General features: G+C 40.1%; 1 protein-coding gene across 5 annotated transcripts in view; it reads right to left on the reverse strand.

Annotated features, from left to right (window-relative positions):
- LOC134808295 (putative uncharacterized protein CCDC28A-AS1) overlaps positions 1-26044 on the reverse strand; it is a 340334-nt gene extending 314290 nt beyond the window's left edge. For all 5 annotated transcript variants that reach the window (XR_010150941.1, XM_063792905.1, XM_063792902.1 and 2 more), the window contains exon 1: positions 25836-26044. Coding sequence is in view for 4 of the 5 variants with exons in the window: in XM_063792905.1 (XP_063648975.1) it covers positions 25836-25977 (142 nt within the window). In the remaining variant the exon portion in view is untranslated. The remainder of the gene's footprint in view (positions 1-25835) is intronic.
- Between the last annotated feature and the right edge of the window lie 222 nt (positions 26045-26266).

A 26266-nucleotide genomic window follows, 5' to 3' on the forward strand; every position in this document is an offset into this window, starting at 1 on the left:
ACATGATGGAAAAGGGTAAATACCTTCTCTGCAAGACTCTGTAGAAACTCTGTCTAGTTATCACAGGAGCGAGGGTGTGGCCTGGATGCTGCCTAATCTTGCTTAGAACTGTCTGCACCTGCTGTTCTTTCCTTATGCCTTAACCTTTGGTTACCCTAATTCCCTATTCTCCTGCCTCAGAATGGGCACCAAACTAACAGAACAATTTCATCTTCTTTGCTTAAAATGAATAATACTGGCAATTTGCCAATATTTCCAGCATACTCATACTAGTAGAGTTAGCAGTTTCCACCATGATGGGATTTGAGGGGCAATGTCCACCGTGCCAAAACCCAGCCTGTACCCTGAGGAGCTCACAGCCAGAGTCTTCCAGAGGAAGACCAGACTGGAGTGAAAAACTCCTCCCCCAGACGTGTGAAAAGCTTCACCAGGTTGCTGACATTTGATCAGAGCCTTGGAGGACAAATAGAAGCTCTTCAGTGGAGAAAGAGGAAAGGGCATGAGAGGTGGAAGGAAAAGCAGGAACAACAGCATCCTGTGGTGGAGGAGACCAGGAGAAGCCCAGAACCCTGGAGAGAAGGCCAGAAAGATGAGCTGAGGTCAAGGTGTGAAAGGTCACCTACCTTGGGTAGAAATTTGAATTTTATCCTTTAAGCCATTGGTTCCCAAACTTCAGGATGCATAAAAGTTAAGAGAACTTGTTAAGAGTACAGGTCCCCAGGCTCTCCTCCCAGAGCTTTCAATCAATAGGTGCACATTTGACAAGCAGGTGATTCTAATGCAAGTGGTCTGTAAACCACATTTGAGAAAAAAAAAATGTCTTAACCTGCTGAAAGGAGAGCTGCTAGCAAGCTAAATGGTTTGCTGTCGTTATGCCCATTGCATAGAGAATAATGTGCACACAGGAATCCAGGGTTCCATTTGGCCACATCCATAGTGAACCCTGGGTATTACAATCCCATCTAAATAGACCCTGCCCTTACAGCGGGAGACAGGGGTCTGAAACAGTAGCACCATTCAAGACAACCACATGCATAGCCCACACCCGGGAGGACCCAGGGAAAGTGCCAGTCATGCTGCCTGGACTTAGTAGGTGCTAAATAAATGTGAAGGGAATCTCCTCTCTGGAAAGCAGAGGAAATCTAGCATCCTCATTTCAGCAATTCAGAAATCTCATGGATTGTAATTAATATCCAGCCAGCATTTTGGTCATCAAAGATTATCATTTCCTCTGGGGACAAGGTAGGTGAAAGAACAATCCCCTATAATGGGTTTTGCATCCTTGCTTCATAAAGGGAGTGGTGAAAGTTCCTTGGAGATTCGTATGATGGCAATATCTTTCTAAGCTTCTAGCAAGAAGTTTCTGGCTGCTGATGGCTAATGTGAAAAGGTGTTGCCAGATCTTTATACTTGGCTGTGATTACTCTGCCCACAAATGTTAGTGAGAGTCTGAGCTGAGTACCTGGGAAGGATTGAATTTACTTTCCCAGATACGGGCACATCAGAAACATTCATTTAGTCCTTTCAGAGAGCTGGTGAGAAACTTTACGCCACACACCCCCACTGAGCACAGGATCCGCTTAAACTCTCAGAGGCACCAAACATCCTCTGAGTGAGCAAAGCTCTGAGGCCTGCTCCCATCAAAAAGGTTTCACTGATGGTTGGACTTTTCATCTTTGCAAAGGGAGGATTCAACTCACAAAAACCCCTACTGCAGCTCCCTATCTTGCTTCGGGATCCATCATTTCCCAAGGTTCGATTCTCTCAGCCTCACCACTTGGAAGGAATGTGTGATGTCCCTTGACCAGCTCTTGGGCCCTAACAGCATAAATATTTATCCAAGATCACTGATCATCAACTGGTTTCTACTGAAATGGATCAGGCTTCCTACAAGACATGTTGGAAAAGGGTAAATACCTTCCCTCTAAGACCCTGTTTAGTGTTTACTTCTCTAAAACATTCGATTATTGCACGCTGAGAAAAGGGACATGGGGAGGTCCTGATTTGTGGTGATTCAATGCAGAGTAATTATTGAAAGTGTTTGCATTTGTCTGAATAATACTAACTTTAAGACTATGTCATTTAAAGCAAATTGTGGGATATTATTTTTCTGGCAGCAATAATCAGGCATTTTTCATAAAATGGCTTCCTTGCAAGAAAATCGCCAAATAATGGCAGAAAAACACTCGGTTCTAAATTCAATGAAGCACGAGGAGGCAAAGTGAAGATTAAAACGGCTCTCACGCTGCGGATACAAACTGGAGTCACTGAAAGGATGTCTTGCTGTTCCCGGGCACGCCGGGAGCCACTGCTGAGGCTCTAATGGGCCCCACACAGGTCTTTAGAGTGGCTGCCTCACAGGGCGTCTGTTATATCCTGACCTAGGGGCATGCCAGATGAAGAAAACATGGGCCCAGCACTCAGGAGACAAAAGCTTCTCTGCACCAGAGGAGATGTGCCGGCTTCCACCCAGGTGTTGGACTGGTTCCCACAGCCTGTCTGTTTACCCCTTTGCTCCAAGAGTCTCGCAAAACCCATCTCATGAAAACCACACGAGACCTCCACATAGGCCCATGGTGAGGCTCAGGGAACTCCCGAGCCCCAAAGCTAATAATTTTCCTATTGTCATCTTGCCTCCCCAGCAATGCAAGGGGGAGGGGCACAGACCCCTAAGAACAGTATCACATTTTTAGAATCTGTTCTTGTTATATTTCTCCATGCAACTCTAGTTCCAGTAAAAGCTTCCTCTGGTTTTTGGGAATAATATCTGAGTTTTATATTTTCAAATAAGAGCTACAGATTTAAAATTCTTGATTCACTCTATATACTGCTTTTAGATTTGTCTCCAATTCAAACAAGCGTACACTGAGTGTCTTACTGAATCTGTTCCTTCCCAATACTACCCAAGGCCATCTGTGAGACAGCCCTATCCTGACTAGGTCCAATGACACCCTCTCCTAGTCCACAGGAGCCGCCCTTGTTTGAGAGGTTGTGCCCCATCAGCTCTGCACGCCAGCCCTCCAGCAGCTTCGGAACTGCTGCATCCCTCTGTAGTTCCTACTGTTCTTCCTGCCACAGGTCATTTTCATTCCCACACCTTCGCAGAAACCTCTGCCTAGAATGGGCCCCTCCTAATCTCTCCCAATGTAGTTCTACAGTTCCTTCCAAGTGTTCCTCAAGATTTAACCTACACTCACTAAATCTCTGCTGAGGGATGCTACTCCACAATGTTATGTCTCCTCCAGTGTTTGCCCCACTTAAAAATACAATGTTTCTCTTTGATTTCATGTGTATATCATTTCCTCCACCTGGGATTTGAGGTTTGTGGAAACCATGTCCTGTACTTTCTTATGTGGCTTCGTCTCACATTCACCTCATGGCTACTATGTGCCACTCGTGCTGTCTCTCAGAGGATTGAAAATGGTACTTGCCAAAGAATATGCTTTGAATCAATGAATTAACATTTGTTGGCTTAGTAAATACACTCAGAATCCAATAGGTTCATTTGGGTTCCACAATTCCTCTTTATTTTTGTGAAGAGGAAAAGTCTAATAAATGCATGCACCTTGCTCTGTGTGTATTTTAACATGCAGCATGCTATCTCTGCATGAGCAGGGATGGCACCATTTTAAGCACTGAGCTTGATGCTCCCCACCATGGTGGGGGGAATAGTCCAACGCCAAGTGGGGAAGAATCTCAGCCTCTCTCCCAGGAATTGTGCATTGGGCCTGGGATGTGGAGCCAGCTTGAGAACCTGGCATGAAAGAAGCATAGTCACACCCACTCAGCCACTGCAGGCCCTGTTCCCCTAAGATGCCCTAGGACCTCTATAGCTGAAAGCAGACAGGGAAGGCCCAGTTTCCTCGGTGAACCGGATAGGGAAAGGCTCTCCTCCAGCTCCCCACCCCCAAGCTTGTGCTTTGCACACATCGGTCCTCACACCCAAACATCGACACACACCAACAGTCAGTCCACTTCAGGGACAGCAATTCCCAAGAGTGGCCACATCAGAGCAACTCCAGGACAGCACCATCCCTGAGGACAACCCTGGGAGGCCAGTCAGGTGGCAGACATTTGTCCCTGAGATGCTGTCTCCCCCCCTGATCCAGACCATTCTGGGAGTGGCAGGGAACAAGAAACAGACCAAATGGAATTTAAAATTCTGGTGCCAATAGCCATGTAACCTGGAGCAACTTCAATTTCTCCATCTCAATTTCCTCATCTATAAAATGGGAATCAGAATAATACCTACCTCACGCAAGGTAGAGAACTGAACGGGCCAAACAAGTAACATACTTAACACAGTGCTTGTCATTTTATAATGCATTGTGGTTCTTATCATTAACTATTTTCATTAAAATTCAAGATTGAACTTTTTCTCCCTTCTCCTAAATGGCCATACAAGCGTGTTTGCAAGAATCTGTGTTCTCTTCCCTTCCTCCTCACCCATCTTCACATTTCAATTTGCTTTTTTGTTTCCCCCTTTACTCCACTCCTATCCCTACCTACAACCAGGAAAGCACAGGGGCTCCTTCTGAAATTACACTTGAAACAAAAGGAAGTGAGGGTCCATGTTAAGCCTGACACCTCAGTCACATACACCATAGTGCTGTTCCATCCCCCATTCCCTTTTCAGGGTCAAAAACCTCACTTATCCACATTCCATTATTGTCATCTCTGCACTAGAAATTCTTTAACTTTTCAGAATGTTTTAGACATTTTTCTTGTGTACCAATCAGGAAACCGTAATTTAAAAGATATTCTCATCCAGCTTGTTGCAGGATAATAAAGCATTCCACTATCTTCCATTTTGACCAAGATTCACCCAGAAAGTAAATTATATAGAGAAAGAGAGCATGTAGGGAGGTGTGCTGGAAAAATGGAAACTTGTCTTTGTCCGGGTGAAATTTTCCTTTTTTTTTTTTTTTTTTTCTTGAGACGGAGTCTAGCTCTGTCGCCCAGGCTGGAGCGCAGTGGCGCAATCTCGGCTCACTGCAAGTTCCGCCTCCCAGGTTCACACCATTCTCCTGCCTCAGCCTCCCGAGTAGCTGGGACTACAGGTGCCTCCCACCACGCCCAGCTAATTTTTTGTATTTTTTTGTAGAGACGGGGTTTCACCGTGTTAGCCAGGATGGTCTCGATCTCCTGACCTCGTGATCCGCCCACCTCGGCCTCCCAGTGTTCTGGGATTACAGGCGTGAGCCACCCGGCCCCGGGTGAAATTTTCTGTGTTCAGTTAAGTCATTTGGGTTTTGTCTTTTAAGAAACAAAATACAATATAGAACATTAGTTTGCATTTTCCTGGAATTTTGCATGCCTGTGGATCTTGTTTTATTCCCCATTTACTGAATCTATGGTTATTAATATTTTAGTCTCTCAGTAAGTTTCTGTTGTACTAATGGAAAGCATTTGGCCCTCTAGGAGCCAAATGCTACATTGAATAGATCTGTTAACATGCCCTTCAGTAAATTAGCAAAGAGTGTAGCTTCATCTTTTATTTATTAAATAATGAGACTACTTTCATAAATAGCACTTTTTATTTTATTTTAAATGTACTTGAAAAGATTTTATAAGGGTTGAATAACCTCTCCCACCCTACTATGGTAAACAAAATAATGGCCCCAAAGATGTCCACATCCTATTCCTTAAAACCTGTACATATGTTACCTTACATGGCAAAAAAAAAAAAATTAGTAAGGTCAAGGACCTTGAGATGTGGAGGGCTCAGTCTAATCACACAAGTCCTTAAAAGTGGAGAACTTTCCCAGCTATGGTAAGAGAAAGAGAGAGAGGCAATGACAGAAGAGAGGTCACAGAGATGCAAAGTGAGGACTTGACCTGCCATTGTTGGCTTTAAAGATGGAGAAAGGGACAGGAACTAAAGAATACAGTTAGACTTCAGAAGCTGAAAAAAAGCAAGGAAACAGATTCTGCCCTAGAACCCCCAAAAAGGAATGCAGCCCGTACTGTTCCTTGATCTTACTCCAGTGAAATCCATGTTGAACTTCCAAACTACTTAAAGATCAAAAATTTACATTGTTTAGTCTAAGTTTGTAATCATTTGTTGCCACAGTAATAGAAAATGAATACATCGACTCAGAACTAACCCTTTGACTTCAAAGCGAATCAGAATGCAAGGTTCTCTGAGCAAGCAAGAGGGTAGCCATTGAGCATGGACTGGGTTGTAATTGCAGCTCTTTTTGCATATACTGTTCACTTGCTCGTATTCAGTAGCACAAATGTATAAGTAAATGAATGTCTAGTAGTTAGAAATTCCTAAGAAACACACAATAAGGGTTGGGAGTTATAAAAAGACAATATATTGGTTTATGGATTATATATGAATTATATGATCATTAAGAAATATTAAGCCACTACCAATCAATCCCCATAAAAAGAGAGTCTCTAGGCCAGCCTTCGTGGCTCACACCTGTAATCCCAGCAATTTGGGAGGCCAAGGAAGGTGATCACCTGAGGTCAGGAGTTCGAGACCAGCCTGGCCAATGTGGTGAAACCCTGCCTCTACTAAAAATACAAAAATTAGCTGGGCATGGCGGCGGGCGCCTGTAATCCCAGCTACTCAGGAGGTTGAGGCAGGAGAATTGCTTGAACCTAGGAAGCGGAGGTTGCAGTGAGCCAAGTTGGTGCCATTGCACTCCAGCCTGTGCGACAGAGCGAGATTCCATCTCAAAAAAAAAGAGAGAGAGAGAGTCTCTATTCCTTTATTTGGAGACATTGTAACCATTACTAGGAAGGCAATAGATGGGCTAATACTGTTTTGCTAGGGGCATCAAATTACTACACAATTTGATGGCCTAGTGTGGTAGAATAGTATTGCTTCTCTTAATGAAGGGAGTAAGCTCCTAAGCACAATTCTTTGTCAGAAATCTGGCTGAAGTAGGAGGCAGAGGATTCCCCAATTAGAAAAGAAAAGGCTTGACATATAAATGCCTAGTTGAAATGGCACCACAATGAAAAGATAGTGACCAAACATATGTGATTGATTGGTATTAGATCTGCCCCAGCTTTGGATGGAGGAAAGGAAGGTGCTGACGTGGAACAGGAAAAATTAAGAGGCTGAAAAGACTAAAGTCCAACCTCACAGAGGTAGTCAACATAGGTTAGATAAAAGCGCCTGGAGGCTGGGTTTATTCATTTCTTCAAAATGGTACAAACTCAAGCCCAGCCTTACACAATTTATGTAAGCTTGAGGTTTATTCTTTTAAACACTGTTGTGTGATAGATCTTCCTTTCTAGAAAATTCCTTAATCAAATTATTAGCATATATTGTAAATTTCTAAAATTGTGTGCTTGCTTGATAAAGGAGTAAACAGAAGCAGCTACAGAGTTTAGATTCAGTGAAGTTTCTACATAATTGACTATATGATGTGAAAATTTCTGGTTGCATTTGTTCTCAAAAACCAATTGAATTCACAGAATTGCAAGTAGTAGTTCCCCCTGAGGTTTCATGATATAGATTAAAATGTTACAAATTTGAGGAGAATTCAATTTTTTCCGTTATAAACTGTGCAACAGTCACATTTTATTTTTTCATGTTTGGCAAATTGACAGATGACAGAGCCCATGATGATAATAGTGATAGATCTCTCTAATTGCCATTCGAAGTAAATTAATGCATTCCCGCAACAAGTACAGCCAAGCATTCTCATTAAACTTGGGCAAAACAGAAAGGTGCCTTCTGGGGAGTTTTGACTAAATATAATCAGAACATGCACCAGACAAATCAGACTCTATGCGCATCTGGAGAATTCAACATCAGTACTATTTGATTGCTTGCTTACTCCATTTATCTAGGATAAAATGGTAGTTTGGCAGTGCCTGTATTGTCTCAGGAAGCTGAATTTTTATTGACACACAAACGTCAGAAGAAACTTCTACTCAGTCCATCTGACTTCTCTTAAACCAAATTGAAATAAATTTCTCTGATCATAGCTAGTGTAAGACTCAGACACTCATCAAACATTTCAAGTTCCAAACTTTCTGTTTTACTATTCCCAAAGCCAATAAAATGTCCCCAAAACTATAGTATTTCTATATCTAAAAATACCTAGTGCACAACTTCACACACTCAAAGCCATGCAAAAGTCTTGCTACAGGTGCTCATCTTTAAAAATTAGGAAGATGCACCACCATATTCTACATTAATTTGTCTCCTTCAATATGTAAAGCCCCTTTAAGGCAAATTTTTAAATCAAAGATGATCCATACAATATTCAGATTCACTAAAAATTAAAACAATAGATACAAATGGAAAACATTCGCTACTTCTGTGCTAGAAAATACTACTTCCAAATTATACAAAATCTGTTCTTGAAGATTATGTTAAAGAAAACCATTGTTATGGTTTGCATGTGTCCCCTCCAAAATGTCTGTATTAGAAACTTACTCCCCAGTGCAACAGTGGTAAGAGGTGGGGTCTTTTGGGAGGTGTTTATGTCATGAAGGTTCTGCCCTCATGAAAGGATTATTGCCATTATTAAAAGGGCTTGTAGGAGTAGATCCACTCACTTCTGCTCTTCTGTGATATGAGGGCACAGTGTTCGCCCCTCTCTTGCCCTTCTGCCTTCCACTATGGGAAGATGCAGTAAGAAGGCCAACACCAACACCAGATGCTGGCACCATGATCTGGATTTCCCAGCCTCCAGAACTGTGAAAGAATAAATTTTTGTTCTTTATAAATTACTCAGTCTCAGGTATTCTGTTATAGCATCACGAAACAGACTAAGACAACCATTTTTTCCCACATTGTCATTGAAACTTGAATATGGGATGCTTCCCATCGTAAGCAGAGGTAGCCATAAGTGAAATGGAATATTAAGGTCTTCTGACTTTTGCTGGGCTCCCTCTCCATCCCCCCCTCTCTATGTGAAGACCATATGTATCCAACAGACCATGGAATCAGAGGAACCAAAATAATAATAATAGTCCTAGTATAGTTCAGTACCAAAGATATTTGCAACATGATTTGCAAACATCTGGTTTGAAGATAGAGAAAGGGACACGAGCTAAGGAACAAAAGGAAAAAAATGAGAATGCAAAGGAAAGATGAAAAATATATACGAGATTTTAAAGATATGAGAATTTAAATTCAGGAGTAATTCCAGCTTCCTTGGTGTTCCTGGCTTGGCTGTGGTACTAAGAGTCATGGGAAATGGCAGACTTTTGTGCTTAACTTCAAAATCAAGACTCAAAATGCTGAAACCAGTCTAAGGTAGGTGGGACTGTGGTATGGTTTGGCTCCGTGTGCCCACTCAAATCTCATCTAGAATTGTAATACCCACATGTCAAGGGAGGGACCTGGTGGGAGGTGATTGGATCGTGGGGCTGGCGGGTTCCCCCATGCTGTTCTCATGATAATGAGTTCTCACAAGATCTGATGGTTTTTAAAGTGTGGCACTTCCCACCCACCGCCTCTCCTGCCACCTTGTGAAGAAAGTGCTTGCTTCCCCTTCACCATGATTGTGTTTCCTGAGGCCTCCCCAGCCATGTAGACCTGTGAGTCAAATAAACCTCTTTTCTTTATAAATTACCCAGTCTCAGGTAGTTCTTTATAGCAGTGTGAAAACAGACTAATACAGACTGGTATAGTGTACTACTTAAAAGCCTAGGTCCTAAATCCCACATCTGCCACTTAGTAGCTATTAATCTCTTACGTCTCAGTTTCCTCATCAATAAAATGGAGATAGTAATGGTCAATTTTATAGAATTGTTATGCAAATAAATGCATTTCACAAGTCTTCTGATTTTTCTCTGAGAGTTAAAGTGGAGTTTATGTAAAACATGATTTATGTGGAGAAAGAAAGGAGTAATAGAGTTAAAAGAAAAACCTCAGTATCATCACAAAGGTAGGATGAAGGATCCCCAGCAGGATGAGGGAAGACAAAATAGGATCCTTCTAGTGGGACTCTTTGCGGAGGACCACAGAAAGTTGAATGTAAGCAGAAGAGTCATGTGTGATTGTTAGGAAGACCTAGAGTCATCTCTACTCTTTGAACCAAATATCGATTAGCCTGAAAAAAATAAATAAAAAATAAATCAATAAATAAAACAGAAAACTTAAAAGGGGGTTGCAAACATGTGGCTTGCTCATGCTCCATGTTTGAGGGATTAACAAGAGAGGTAAAAAGTCAATAAACTTAATTGATAAAGCTTCATCCTACATGTCCCAGGGAATCCTTAAGCTGTTATTGACATGAGGAGGTGCTAAGGTCTGTTACAGAATTCCAGGGATTAGTACATGTGAGGAGGGCCACCAGGACCATGGGGCTATCAGTGGGTAGATGTGACTGGGATATTTATAGAAGTGGGTAACTGACAACATTCAGGCCACACCTACCCAGAGCCTGGGCCTACATCTGGAGAGATGGGCACCAGCTTGTACTGACTCCACAAGGGCTCTCACAGGCACAGTGTAGGGAAGAAGCAGAAGATCTCACTCCATTGATGCTCTACATGAACAAGACCTCTCCCAGGATTGAATTTCTTTACATAGTAGCCCAAAAGTTTCATAGTGTTCAAAGAGGGCATTGCTAATACCATGCAAGTGCACAAGAGTATTGATGAATAAACTCAACTATTTCTATATAGATGTGACAAATGTCCATCAGTCATACTGACTGCATAAAGCCCACCATGTGTCAAGCAATGTAGCCACTCTTCATCACAGGATGAGCTCAAGGAGATACAAGCCCAACAACAGGACACGGTGCCTCCATAATGGCAGGAAGCTGAAGGCAGAGAAGACACTGGTTCTCAACCCACCCTAACACATCAGGTAACTTGAGTAAGTCACTTCAACTTTCTGGGCTTTAGGTTTCTTATTTGTATATTGAGATCATGGAACTGATAATCACTAAGATCCTTTCCATCATTTTCCATTTATAAATCATAGTTTTGAGGTTTGAAGCTTTAGTCACTATCTCCTGCTAAGCCAAAGTTCAGCACTACATCCAAGACCGCAGAAAATGTCAGGAAAATTTTGGCTCTGTACCCAAAAATAGTCCTGAGTTGACCAGGGGGCCCCTTGATGCTAGGGGATTGAGTGGGGAGAAGGAAGACCTTTCCTCTAGCTTAGGGCAGGCTAGAGAGACCATCTGGCAGCAGAATAAAGGATGTGGTTCTATTTATTCCTTGTACTTCTTCCCCCTGTAGTCCAAAGCTGCTTGAGGTAGTTACTGACAGAGGAAGAAATTGCTAGAAGCCAAAGCTATTCCAATTAAAACTATTAAAAAATCTGATTGTGAGAATGTTTGTTAAAAGAAAAAAAAAAATTCTGCCGTAAGCCTGAACTACAGATTGCCTGCAAAGTGCCCATGTGGTATAGCTATATAAATTTTATTACCTAGTAAAATTTGTGTCTTAAAACTCTTGGCAAGAGACTTCATTTAACTAACCCAGACTTTTTTTTCCCTTGGCCCAGATACAGAAGAATCGGTGCCACTGAATAACATATTAGGCACTTGCTTTTTGTAGTAGATACACTGTTCTTCTAATGTTTTGTCATATAACTTAACTGCCACCTGAACAAGAAATAACTGTTCAAAATTTTTTTACACATCTTAGCTGAAAATTCAAACTAAATTCGACATCAGCCAATTCTTAAAGGGTCCTTTCTTCCTTTGTATCTTTGATTCTCTACCCTCTTTGATATATATGTTTATACAATCAGCACAGGAATCATTATTTAAAGTGTGCATTTTTTTCTGAAATATGTGGCCTTGTGTTCAAGTGGAACGCAGAACAGTTTTTCATCATCTCACTGGTTTTGGAATTTGGATTTTGAATGTCAAATCTTATATTTCTTTTCATTTTTTTTTTGAACTGTTAAGAAACTGTGTGTGTTCTTTTAAGTTTACAGTCTGCTCTGAAATTACAATGTAAATAGCTTTAACACAGTCTAAAGTACTTCTAATGGGAATGAATTATAATGGAAACTATCAAGAAAGGCACTGAGCATTATTTGGAAGGCAGCTTTGTTTCTATCTTGGTTTATCCTTTGCCAGTGGCTCCATTAGGGTATCAGTCAGTCTGCCTGCTGGATAGTAAGCTACATCCATCCCTGTACTACTAGCCAAAAGGAGTAGAAAGCTCTAGGCAGAAGCTGTGGCCCCTTGAGAAAAGAGAAGCTTTCTGTTAAATAGTTTCTAATTCCACCCATATTGGAAATACCAGGTGGGACCATTTCACCATCTTTTCACAAAAAGTATGTCATGCCTCTTTCCTTGCCACTACTATAAGGGTTTCATTGAACTTCAAACCTCTTCTAAATCAACAAGATATCTCACACAACATGCAATGAAGTGAGGTGCTACTTAATCCTTCAGCCTTCCAGAAGCACATTCTGTAGCTCTTGATTATTTAAAAAATGCAAAAGCAAAACTAATATAATAGTAACAAACCCTTATACTTATCATGTGCTTATTACATGCCAGACACCATACTAACGCTTTACATCCATTAGCTCATTTAATGCTCACACACACACAAACTCTAGGGGGCAGTGTTGTCCCCACTGTAAAGACGAAGAAACCATCTTAAAGAAGTTAACTGTACTATATATGGGTTTCTGCTAAATGAGTAGATTTCAGCTTCTCTTGCCACAAGAATTTAAAAATGGGTAACTATGTGTAATGATGTACATATTAACTTGTTTCACTAAGTAATCTTTTTACTATTTATCTATATCCTATAATATCATGTTATAACCTCTTAAATATACACAATAAATTTTATTTTTTTAAAAAGGTATAAATTTCCCAAGATCATATAGGGAAACCAGGTGGAACCAAGCACTAAGTCCAGTCTGCTCCTGAGATGGCTTCTTAGCCAGGTCCTTTATGCTGACAATAGTTAGAGACACATCTTAGAAAGCCAATAGGTGACTTGGAATTAGTGTAATGGGAAAAAATGAACTATTACTTAAATCGATTTTTGAAGAATTTCTCTCAAGGAGAAAGCTGTCTTCATCTTAAGTACACCTTAATAATAAGAATGGTTAATATTCAGTGGGTGCCTACTGTGTGCCAGGCAATTTCCTAAGTATTTTACCTATATTAACCCACTTGATACTCAGTACAATTACCATTTTTGCATCACTACAATGGCCATCTTACAAATGAGGAACTTGAGGCAGGTAGAAGTTAAGTAACATGGAAAAGCCACACAGCCAGGGAGGGTGGAGACTCCATGTAGAACCATGTCGTATGGCTCGAGTGCATATCCTCTTAACACGACTCTATGCTGCCTTTGTGATTATAAACATGTTTGATTATGACAAAAATCATAGGGACAGAGCCTGGATGAGTAAATAGCCAGACAATAAAACAGCTAAGGTGGGTCCGCACAACAAATTACTGGGAATTTCAGGATTTAGGAGCAGAAAAGACAAAGGGAGTTCCAGAATCATCACAGGAACCTGTCACCCAAATTCAAAAGATGAACAAGAAAAATCTTATCGGTAAGAATAGACACAGGACCATTGAAAAAAGGGATGTGTCATAGGTTTTTTTAATTTTTAATTTGTGTGGGCACATAGCAGGTGTGTATATATTTATGGGGCATATGGGATCTTTGATACAGGCATATAGTGTGTAATAATCACATCAGGATAAATGGGGCATCCATCGCCTCAAGCATTTATCCTTTGTGTTACAAACAACCCAATTCTACTCTTTTAGTTATTTTAAAATGTATAATTAAATTATTATTGACTATAGTCACTCTGTTGCGGTATCAAATACTAGTTGTTATTCATTCTTTCTAACTACTTTTTGTACCCATTAACCATCCCCACTTCTCCCCCACCTCACTCCACTTGTCATAGTTTATTTTAAGCTGCTTATTGTGCTGCACTGCTAAGTAACCACTCCATGACACACAGAGCCCTGAGATGGGACACTTTGGGTAATAAAGGAATTGGGATAGTGTCCAGCAAAGAGCTGCAGCATAGAAAAGGGCCAGCAGGAACAGGAAGTAAAAGATCAGCAGAGATGCTGGGAAGTAATGGAAACATTCTTCAATAATCTCCAAAGAGTAGATCACCCACTGTAAATGGGATGTGGAAGTTCAAGCCAGATTCTCTCAGTCTTAATGGACAATCTCGTTGCAACAAGCTGGAGGACTTGGGGAAAGACACCCAGCCCGTTGAAATCTAGGTTGGGCTAGAATTCAAAGTTTCTGGTTTCTAAAATTAAACACTCATTCAATAAGTATTTATTGAGTGCCAACCGAATGCCGGGCCTTGTTCAAGATACTAGGGATACAGGAGTAAGCAAAACGGACTTGGTTCCTGCCCTTTGGAGTTTATAATCCAGTGGGGAAGGCTGACAATTAAGCAGTAAAACACCCTAAAGTGTGGCCAATGGCTTGATAAGGGGAGCCCAGTATGCTAGGGGAGCAGGTGGCAAAGGACCCCTAAACTACTTGCCAGAAGAGGTGGTGCTTAAATTGAATTGCAAAGCAGAGCACTGAGGAGGGATGTTTATGCAGACAGAAAGAAAAGAAAGCACTGAAGAAAGTCCGGAGAGAGCCCTGCAAGTTTGGGAACGGAGAAGAGTTCACATCTGAAACTTCATACTGGAACAGTAAAGATAAAGGGAATGGTGTCAAGATGCAGGTGTAGAGGGCAGGGGTGTCACAGAGGGCCTTGGAAACCACACTGAGGGGTTTGGGACAAAAGGAAGATCAAGTTTCAAACAGGGTAGTGATATGATCAAATGAGAACTACAAAGTTTAAGGTTAAAAAATAAGTGAAGAGGGCACTAAACTTAAGTTTTATTTTCCTGAGCTGAAGGTTTGTGGTGTTTTTCTATTGATAATAAAGAACTGTTCACTCCTACAAGGAGCTATTCTGGACTTACCACTAGCCATCATTATATAGGACATAAATTTGCATGGTATCCTTTGGCAATATCGTTGTCTATACAATCTGTGGACTGGACCCATAGTTATCACCTTTCTGTCTATTGTGTTGATTCACACTCCCCAAAATTATTTTATTTATTTAAAATACACCTTCAGGATTACAAATACTAACTCATGTCATCCTCGTAACAACTCTATGAGGTAAGTACCATTATTATCCCCATTGCGCAGATGAGGAAACTGAGGCTTAAAACAGTCACATGGCTAGTAAGTAGCAGATGCTTTATAGTACACGCACTCAAACCACTACCACATGAAGCCTATCTGGTTGGTTTGGAGAGGCTAAAGACAAAATAATCTAGAGAGAGCACAAACCTAAGTAAGCGGAACATTCACTAGTTGTTTGAACAAACATTTATTTACTCATCTTGGACCAGCCTGGAGACACAAAAATGAATCTGTCCAGTCCCTCCATTCCTAGAGTACCCAGTCTAGCAGCAGAACAGACAATATCCTAAAATCACAATCCACATGAGAAGAGTGATGTGTGAGGATGTTAGCAGTGGCAGGTGAACATCTCACTCTCCTTGGGGCAGAGAAGCCCCCAGGCGAGAAGTTCCCCAGAGGAGCCTGCCCAAGCATACACTGAATGATAAGTGGGATTCCACCAGCTGGGCAAAGAAGAAAGGAACATGAGAGTACCCAATGGTATTGTTTAGGGAATTGCAAATTCTTCAACCTGGCTAAAGACTGGGGACCCCTGCAGGAAATGGCAGGAAATGGGACTACAGAGTGTGCTGGTTCAGGCAGCACTGTCCCTTGATAAACTCCCAGAGAACAGCCACATTGTCAGAAAGCACATTTTCTGCTCATTCCACTGAGCTTAGAGGGTAAGAACACCCTGAAAACTGTGGCCCAAATGTCTCTGTGGACAGTTAAGGTGTTTCCTTGGCCAGAGACGTTTGCTAAAATCTTCCTCTGCAGGTTCTGGGCCTTTGGCATAGTGCCCAATTTTGAAACTGCGATGTCCCCGAAGTTCCTTCCCCATGGAGCTGGCATCCACATCTTATGACTAAATTATAGATTGTCCCATGTAAGATGGAATAATACCTTATAAAAGGAGTAATTGCTTTACCTCAGGACTTCTGTCCCTCTGAAAAATAAGTGAGTTCTATATAAAAAAGAAAAATAAATCTCTAAAACCCAATATAATCTTTTGAGATGTTGTGTCAACTTTGATCACATAAAAGACCCAGAGCCATATTTCAGGCATATATACACTCGTCTTCAAAATGCCTTACCTTATATACCTTATAAAATAATACCTTATCTTAACATTCCTTCTCTAATGATATTAGTCAAAACACTTCTACTTTTTAATTAATTGTTTTGACTTTTTTAAAGCATTATGCCTCCAAGAGACTTTAAGCCTAGAAAATAATTTGACAAACCTAATTACACACACACTCATACACACATCATACATAAACACGTATGGGTTTAAATGAAAATGCAAGGTTGAGCCAAGCACAGTGACTCATGCCTGTATTCCCAACACTTTGGAAGGCCGAGGTGGGTGCATTGCTTGAGCCCAGGAGTTCGAGACCAGCCTGGGTAATACAGTGAGACCTCATCTCTACCAAAAATACAAAAATTAGCCAGGCATGGTGGCGCAGGCCAGTAGTCACAACTATTAGGGAGGCTGAGGTAGGAGGATCACTTGAGCTCGGGAGGTTAAGGCTCCAGTGAGCCATGATTATATCACTGCACTGTCTTAAAAAACAAATAATGCAAGGTTGGAACTGGAACCAAATGGGCATAAAATTAAATAACATGACATTATATGATTCTGTCTCTTTATATGAGCTTTGCAATAACTTTTACTCTTGATGGCTCCCTACGACCTCACAGGAAGGACTAGTATCATTTAGCCACACATATTGCAAATAAAAGGAAGCCCAAAGAGATTACAGGGTGGCTATGATTTTGTGTAAAATGAAGCAGAATGATGAGACACAATCTGGGTCATTCTGGAGGGAAAAGGCTAATAAGGGATAAGAATATCTATTCCAACCTCCCCATTTTACAGATGACCAAACAGAGACCCAGCAGTTGACCCTTAGGCATATGGCCCATGAGTGAAGAAACAGGAATAGAGCCACATTATCTGAAGTCTAGTTCTATGTCCTTTCTGATTCTTTACTTCTCAAACCAGTTTATACATCGTCCCCAGAGATTCACAGAAGAGAGGCACAGAGGACTCATGGTCATAGCATAAAGCTCAAGCATCAAAGGTACTTGAAGATTTGAGGGAAATCATATTATTTATCTAATCTTTATGTAATTCTAATACTTAAATATTATAACAATTAGAAAATAGTATAGATTTAAATGTAATTGCATAATTTTTTTCAAAAACAAAACAGGTGACTTCAAAGAAAGATGATGCTTACTGAAGTTGCTTGGACTACCCTGCAAATTGCCCAGGGGGGCACAGTCCCACTGCTCCCTGCCACCAGGACACATCAGCACCTGCTCCAGGGAATCACGGTGCCCCATGAAAAGTGGAGCAAACTCTTCTCACCCACTCTCCCCCTGACTAGTGACCCTAAGGATTGGGATGAGAAAGAGAAAGCTTTGGAAGAGCCTAATCCCAGGAACTGGGTCATCCCTCTCTAGGAGAAAGAAAATAAATGAGGTTAACTTGCAAGAGAAGTAGAGGAAATGAGAGAGGGATTCTTTGGGAGAACTACAAAGCAACTATTTAGTCTCCAGAAAGAAAAGCCAGCCTGTCAGAAGTGCTAACATCCAGAAGAGCAGAAATATTTTCCCACACTCTAGTTACAAAGGCCTTGTATTTGCTCCTAATGGCAGAAAAGAAAGGCTCACTTCACCACCAGACATTGGAAAGACCTGAATCTTGCCACAGGGCCAACCCAAGGGAACAAAGAACCCTCCTACAATGGGACCTCACAAAAGCGTAGTTTTTAAGCATCACAGTCCCAGGACAGGGTCGTCTTGCTGTTCCCTTAGCAAGGAAGATATGGTTCATGGTCATGGATAAACACCATTGTTGACACTTGACACCTTTTGATCTCAGCTCCTAAGTCTCCTACTTCTACATTAGTCATACCATGCTCTATGCTGTCACTTTTCTCTTTCTCTTTTTTTTTTTTTTTTTTTTTCTGAGATGGAGTCTCACTCTGTTGCCCAGGCTGGAGTGCAGTGGCACAATCTTGGCTCACTGCAAGCTCCACCTCCCAGGTTCACACCATTCTCCTGCCTCAGCCTCCCGAGCTGGGACTACAGGTGCCCGCCACCACACCCGGCTAATTTTTTTTTTTTTTTTTTTTTTTTAGTAGAGACAGGGTTTCACCATGTTAGCCAGGATGGTCTCGATCTCCTGACCTCATGATCTGCCTGCCTCAGCCTCCCAAAGTGCTGGGATTACAGGCATGAGCCACCACGTGCAGCCAGTCACTTTTCTCTTTCTTGCAACTTCTCTCTGCCCTTAGCTTTAAGAAAGGACTTCTGCTTACTCCTGCAAGCATCTCCTGACCTCTAGGTTTCAGGGTGTGCATCTGTCCGTGTTTGTATGCTATATCCTCTGGTCTTTTTTTTTTTTTTTGGGGGGGTAGCTGGGATTAGAGGTCTGTGCCACCATGCTTGGCTAATTTTTGTATTTTTAGTAGAGACTGGGGTTTTGCCATGTTGGCCAGGCTGGTCTTGAACTCCTGACCTCAAGTGATCTGCCTACATCGCCCCACAAAGTGCTGGGATTACAGGCGTGAGCCTCTGCACCAGGCCTGTATCCTCTGATCTTGTTTCAATCTACTAGCTGTGTCTTTGTCATGGCTGCCCACATATGAATTGATGTCTTCTAGATCACATATAACAGCAGCTTAGTAACTTGCTTTTCCTTATTTTCATCACGTGCATTTATCAGATCAAAAATTAATCCCTTGAAAATGTCTTTGCCTAAAGAAAACTCTTTCTTCTTTCTCTGTAATTAATTTTTCTCATTGCATGTAACGTTTTAAAACATTTGCTATCTTCTCAGAATGTTAAATATGTTTGATTTTCTTAGTTCTATTGACTTAATCATAGAACCTCAAATATCACCAGTAAGGCAAATTACAATAGAACTAAGAAATATCAACTTATACACTTTAGAAAGGCAGTGTAATTGGCATTATAATCACCAAACCTAGAGGCGCTGAGAATAGAGGGCAAAGGTGAGTTGCTAAACAAAAAACGGGCTTTAAATAAAAATCTGCTTATCAAAGAGTGAGACTCCATCCTGTGTGCACGATGCCACCAGCCAAGCACACACCTCATGGCAGGAAGCTGAAAAATCCTTCTGGGGAGAAACTGAACGGCCCAAAGAAAAGATCAAAAGACCCTAATCTTTAAGCCTTTCCTGAAAACAAGGAAAATAAGTCTTTCCTGCTTATAACCTGATCCCCTACAGAAAAGCCCACTTTATGGTCACAGTTTTTTATTGTTTTTGTGGCTCACATTTAAATGGGAATAGACAACCAGGGATCACTAGAAATTTGAGAAAAAACTTCAGCACAAAGTGAAATCATAAACACAAGTAGAAAAAGAACTTGGCATAAATGAATAAACTGCAAGGAATGGAAAAGAGAAATTTTTAACATCCCTACTACTCAAAGCCATCTACAGATTCAATGCAAGCCCTATCAAAATACCAACAATATTCTTCACAGAAATAGAAAAAACAATCCTAAAATTTATACGGAACCACAAAAGAATCCAAATAGCCAAAGCGATCTTAAGCAAAAAGAATGAAGCTGGAGGCATCACACTGCCTGACTCCAAAATATACTACAAAACAATAGTAACCAAAACAGTGTGGTACTGGCATAAAAACAGACACATTGATCAATGGAACAGGATAGAGAACCCAGAAATAAATCAATGTATTGACAGCCAACTGATTTTCAACACAGGTTCCAAGAACATACATTGGGGAAAGGACAGTCTCTTCAATAAATGGTTTTGTGAAGACTGAATATCCATATGTAGAAGAATAAAACTAGACCTTATCTCACACCATATATAAAAAAATCAAATCAAAATGGATTAAAGATTTAAATATAAGACCTGAAACTATAAAACTATCATACTAGAAGAAAACAAAGAAAACATTAGGGAAATGCTTCAGGATATTGGGCCTGGCAAAGATTGTTTTGATAAGCTCTCAAAAGCAGAAGCAACAAAAAAAAAATAGACAAATGGGATTATAGCCAACTAAAAACCTTCTGCACAGCAAAGGAAATAATCAACAGAGTGAAAAGACAACATACAGAATGAGAGAAAATATTTGCAAACAATCCATCTAATAAGGGGTTAATATCCAGAATATATAAGGAACTGAAACAATTCAACAGAAAAAAAAAAAATCAGAATTTAAGAGGGGTAAATAATCTGAATAGTCATTTCTCAAAAGAAGATCTACAAATGGCCAAACGGGTATACTGAAAAATGCTCAGCTGGGCATGCTGGCTCATGCCTGTAATCCCAGCACTTTGAGGGCCAAGACAGGTGGATCGCTTGAGCTCAGGAGTTCAAGACCAGCCTGGACAACATGGTGAACATGGTGAAACTCCATCTCTACAAAAAAAAAAAAAAAATATATATATATATATATATATTTGTGTGTGTGTGTGTATATATATATATACACTTATACATACAAAAAAAATCAGCTAGGCATGGTGGTGTGCACCTGTAGTCCCAGCTATCTGGGGGCGCTGAGGCAGGAGGATCACTTGTGCCCAGGAGTTCAAGGCTGCAGTGAGCCTTAATCACACCACTGTACTCCAGCCTGGGCAGCAGAGTGAGACCCTGTCTCAAAAAAAGAAAAGTAAAAGAAAAATGCTCAACATCAATAATTATTAGGGACATGCAAATTAAAACCACAATGAGATAACATCTCACCCCAGTTAGGATGGCTATTATCAAAAGGACAAAAAATAACAAATGCTGGTGAGGATGCAGATAAAGGGGAAACTTATACACTATTAGTGGGAATGCAAATTAGTACAGCCATATAGAAAACAGTATGGAGTTTCCTCAAAAAACTAAAAAGAGAAATACCATACCATATGACCCAGCAATCCCACCGAGTATATATCAAAAAGAAAGGAAATCAATAGGTGAAAGAGATAGCTACACTTCCATGCTTATTACAGCACTATTCACAACAGCCAGGATATTGAATCAACCTAAGTGTCTATCAACAGATGAATGGAAAAAGAAAATGTAGTATATACACAAAATGGAATATTATTCAGTCATAAAAAAAGAATGAAATCCTGTCATTTGTAGCAACATGGATGAGCCTGGAGGCCATTATTTTAAGTGAAATAAGCCAGGCACAGAAAGACAAATGCTATATGTTCTCACTCATATATGGAAGCTAAAAAAAAATTGATCTCATAGAAATAGAGAATAAAATAGTAGTTACCAGAAGCTGTGAAGGGTATGAAGGAGGGAGGGATACAGAGAGGTTGGTTAACAGGTACAAAATTACAGCTAGATAGGAGGAATAAGTTCTAGTGTTCTATAGCACAGTAGGATGACTAGAGTTAACAATTTATTGTATATTTCAAAATAGCTGGAAGAGAGTTTTTGATGTTCCCAGCACAAAGAAATGATAAATGTTTAAGGTGATGGATATGCTAATTAACCTGATTTGGTTATTACTCATTATATACATGTATGGAAACATCACATGTACCCCATAAATATGTACAAATATCATGTGCAATTAAAATAATAATAATAATTTATTAAATCCAAATTAAATGTCCACGGAGAGTGAAAAGAACGTAGTGCATTCATGAAATAGAAAAGGAGGGCTGTTTTAAAAAAAAATAGACATAAGGGCTAGGAAAATATTGGAAATTTTTTAATACATGTGAAAGCAAAAAGAAAAACTCAATAAAGTTTGGAATGTGATCTCAGTTGAGGAAATCTCCAGAAGTAGAACAAATAGACAAAGAAATGGAAAATAGGAGATGAATAAGAAAATTAGGGAATCATTCACTGAAATATCCTCCTTTTGCCATGTGACCTGTAAGCGCCCGCTTCTCCTTTTGCCATGACTGTAAGCTTGCAGAGGCTTCCGCAGACGCAGATGCCTGCTTATGCTTCCTGTACAGCTTGCAGAACCATGAACCAATTAAACTTCTTTTCTTTATAAATTAAAAAAGACGCAGAAATAATACAAGTTCCATTATGAGAGAACAGAGAAAAACAGAGGGGAGGATCTCACAAAGACATAATACAAGAAAAATTTCTAAACAGAGTGGCACAAGCGCTCAAATTGAAAGGGTCCATGTCCCAAGCACAACGAATGAAGAAAGACTCACACCAGGAATAAAGATTCTAAAAGTTTCCAGAAAGAAAAAAAGCAGGGTGGGGTGAAGCAAAAGTAAGCATAAGACAGGAGAACTAAGAAGCATAGAATCTGACACACAAGATGTCCTAAGAGAATTCTCAGGACATCAGCTGTGCTTCAAGCCTAGACCTCCCCAAGCAAGAGTGGAACAAAAAGGCAGAGAGCTGCAGGAGAAAGACTGCTGAGGGAAACAACATAACTGGAGAATGAATGAAGTTCTTGAGCATCAGAAAAGAAAGACTAATGATGGGCGTTTGGCAGCTCTCTTGAAGCATTTGGGAAATCCAGCAATAGGTACTAAAACAAAGCAAATGAAAAATGAGACAGTAACAATTCCAAGAATAATAAAAAGAAACATCATAAATAAATAAATAAATAGGCATCATAATTTAATGACTGAGTTTAATTTCACTGATTATCCTGGAATGTTCCAGTAAATCTGAAAAAAAATTAATACAAGAAAGGAAACATGTCATATGCTTGACTCATATGGGTTCATCAGGGAAAATATTTATAAGGCATAATAATGTAAACACTGATCACTTAAAATTTGTGATATAACTACTTTTTGTGTGGGTAGAGCACCTAAATCCTTTCAGCATTATCTCATTGTTTATATGCACATGTCCCTTTGGTTAAAGTTAAAAATAACTCAAAGTGAATAAGAAAAAGCTATCAGAAACATCATGGTGCTTCGTCAAAAAATTAGAAATGGCAATCACCATCTGATCCAGCAATCCTACTTCTAAGTAGATACCCAAAAGAAGTGAAAGCAGGGTCTCAAAGAGATATTTGCACACCCATGTTTATAGCAGCCTTATTCACAATAACCAAAAGGGAGAGGCAACCCAAAAGTTTATCAACAGACACATGGGACCAGGCATAGTGACTCACATTTGTAATCCCAACAGTTTAGGAGGCCGAGGTGGGAAGACCGCTTGAGTCCAGGAGTGTAAGACCAGCCTAGACAACATGATGCAACCCCGTCTCTACAATATATAAAATTTAAAAAAAAAATTAGCTGGAAGTGGTGGCACAAACCTATAGTTCCAGCCTCCTGAATACAGGAGGCTGAGGTGGGAGGATCACTTGAGCCCAGGAGGCGGAGGTTGCAGTGAGCCATGATCACACCACCACGCTCCAGGTTGGGCAATAGAGTGAGATCCTGTCTCAAAAAATAAAAAATAAGATGAACAGATAAACAAAATGTGGTATATCCATACAAAGGAATATTGTTTAGCCTTAAAAAGGAAGTAAATTCTGACATATGCTGTAACATAGAGGAACCTTGAGGATATTACTGTAAGTGAAATAAGCTAGTCACAAAAAGATAAATACTGTATGATTCAGCTTAGGTGAGGGACCTACAGTAGTCAAATTCATAGAGACAGAAGGTAGAATCGTGATTGCCAGAGGCTGAGGGGAGGGAGGACTGGGGAGTTGTTGCTTAATGTGCAGAGTTTCTATTTTGCCAGATGAAAGGTTTGGGGATCTGTTGTATAACAATGTGAATATATTCACATTATATTGTACTGAATTGTACACTTAAAAATGGTTAAGTAAATTTTAGGTTATGTATCTTTTACCACAATTTTTTAAAATTTTACAAAATGAATAGAGAAAGAACATAATGATACAAAAGGTAAAAGATTTAAATTCAGAAATGAAAAATAAAAACATACATAAAATGGAACTTATTTTCTAATGATTGAATTTAAGTTTCACTGATTCTACAGGAATGTTATTCCTAACCTGAAAAAATATACATAAATAGATACATTATGTTTCCATTAACATACAAATAAAACAACTCTCCTGTTTTTTCTTGTTGTTGCTGTCACAGTCAGTGTTGTTGATGTTAGTAATGTAACTTCACAGTGGCTATCATGATCTAGTTTAAGTCACTATAGTAAAATAGCACAAATCTGGGTGGTCATCCTATGAACAAAGTTTAAGAAAAACTCCAAATATACCAAATAAATATCAAAATAGAAAATTACCTATTTCACTATATAAAAGATGAAAACATAAATCAGGATATCCCTACTAAATACTAGAGCTCCTTTCAGATTGTATTAGTGAATATTCTTAGCTGAGTTTTACTTAGTACCTGTCCTGTCCATGACTTTAAAGGAAGAGAGAGACCAGACACAGTGGCTCATGCCTATGATCCCAGCACTTTCGGAGGCCAAGGCAGGAGAATTACTTGAGCTCAGGAGTTTCAGCCTAGCCTAAACAACAAAGCAAGATCTGGTCTCTACAAAAATTTAAAATAATTAGCTATGCATGGTGGTTCACATTTATAGCCCCAGCTACTTGGGAGGCTGAAATGGGAGGATTGCTTGAACCCAGGAGTCCAAGACTGCAGTGAGCTGCACTCCAGCCTGGGCAACAGGGCAAGACCCTGTCTCTTAAAAAAAAAATTAAAATTAAAAAAAGGAAGAGAAATAAATTGCAAATTTAACCATGAGGGTATATTCTATTTTATCTCGAAAAAAATGCTCAAATCATCAAGCACTGCTTGACGGCCTTCTGTAGTTTCATGCATTCATTAAGAACTTACTACACATGAGGTACTGTGCTAGGTGGGTGAGACCCAAAGAGTTCCTTCTCCCAAGAAACTCATTCCCCAATTTTTCCAAGTAATGAAGCATTCTCTTTAGGGGCCTAAATGGGGTACTGATCTGTTTTAGCCAAGTAACTCTATGGCATCTGTTCTAGAGTAGAGCCTGTCTAAGAAAATGAGTAGAAGAAAGGCCAACCACCTAAAAGTAGATAGAGCCTTACCACAGATGAACTCCACACTTTCTTCTACCAAATGTAATTGAAGATTATAGTTTTTGTTTTTTCTTGTCAAAAACTGGATTGCTTCCATCTGCCTAAAAAAGGTATTCCTGGTTTCCTGCCCCTACTCTCTTGGGAATTCTTTGTTGTTCAGGATTTCTATTTTTTTTTTTTAATGACAAAAGACATTCATTTTTTCTAACCCTTTAGATTTTTTTTAAAGGCAACATCTACCCCATCACCTCTGCCTCACCCAAACTCACACTCACACTCACACATGGCAATTTTTAACTTTCAAAACAATTCACTCATAGAAATGAAGCAGACTCCCCCTTCAATCCCATGTTCTCCCTGTGGAAAGAGTGGACAAGAGTTCAAACTACATCCTGTTCCCTTTACCAGCTAACTGGCCTTGGGCAGTCATTTAACCACTCTAAGTCTGGTTTTTCCTTAACTAAAAAAAAAAAAAAGAGGAAAATAAACATATTTCACAGGGTTGCCTATATATGACTTTAAAAAATAATAATAATGTTTGTAAACCTAGCACAATGACTAGCTTACAATAGGCACTTCATAAAAGTCCCGGAGGAGGCAAAGCTGTCAGCAGCTTGGACTGAACTATAATCCAGCTTTCAAAATGCCCAGTCCCATACCCTGAGATCAAAATTATCTCAGAATTCACTGTTTTTAGAATTACAGGCTGGCATAAGAAAAGTTCATACTCTCCCTATATTCTTACCTCCATGCAGGCCATCCTCAAGGGTGAAACAAGCGAAGAACAGTGGCAGAGGGCTTACTGGAGAACACTGGCTCTGTAGTGCCTGCTGCTCCAGCAGCACCTGCGCTGTCAGCCAGCCAGCAGAAGAAAGCCGCCTGTCCATCCCCTGAAATGCTGCTTATGTTGCCCTTAAAAGGAAAGCAAAAAAGTCCCCAAACCAAAACTCAACCTCTTCAGTGGAAGTGGGTTAACCACATGCCACTCCCTCTCTTCAAAGTCCCAAAGAACCTACACGACTTCTCTGAAAACCATTTCTCCATTCTAGGGCAAGCATATTCACTGCCTTTATAGCCACATTGAGCCTCAACATTAACCAAAAGAACCGCAGTGTCTATGTGTCCCAGATTTTACTTATGTAAAACAACTGTACAACACCTACTATGTTCTAGGCA

The sequence above is a fragment of the Pan troglodytes genome, chromosome 15, assembly GCF_028858775.2.
Source record: "Pan troglodytes isolate AG18354 chromosome 15, NHGRI_mPanTro3-v2.0_pri, whole genome shotgun sequence".
Lineage (NCBI taxonomy): Eukaryota > Metazoa > Chordata > Mammalia > Primates > Hominidae > Pan > Pan troglodytes.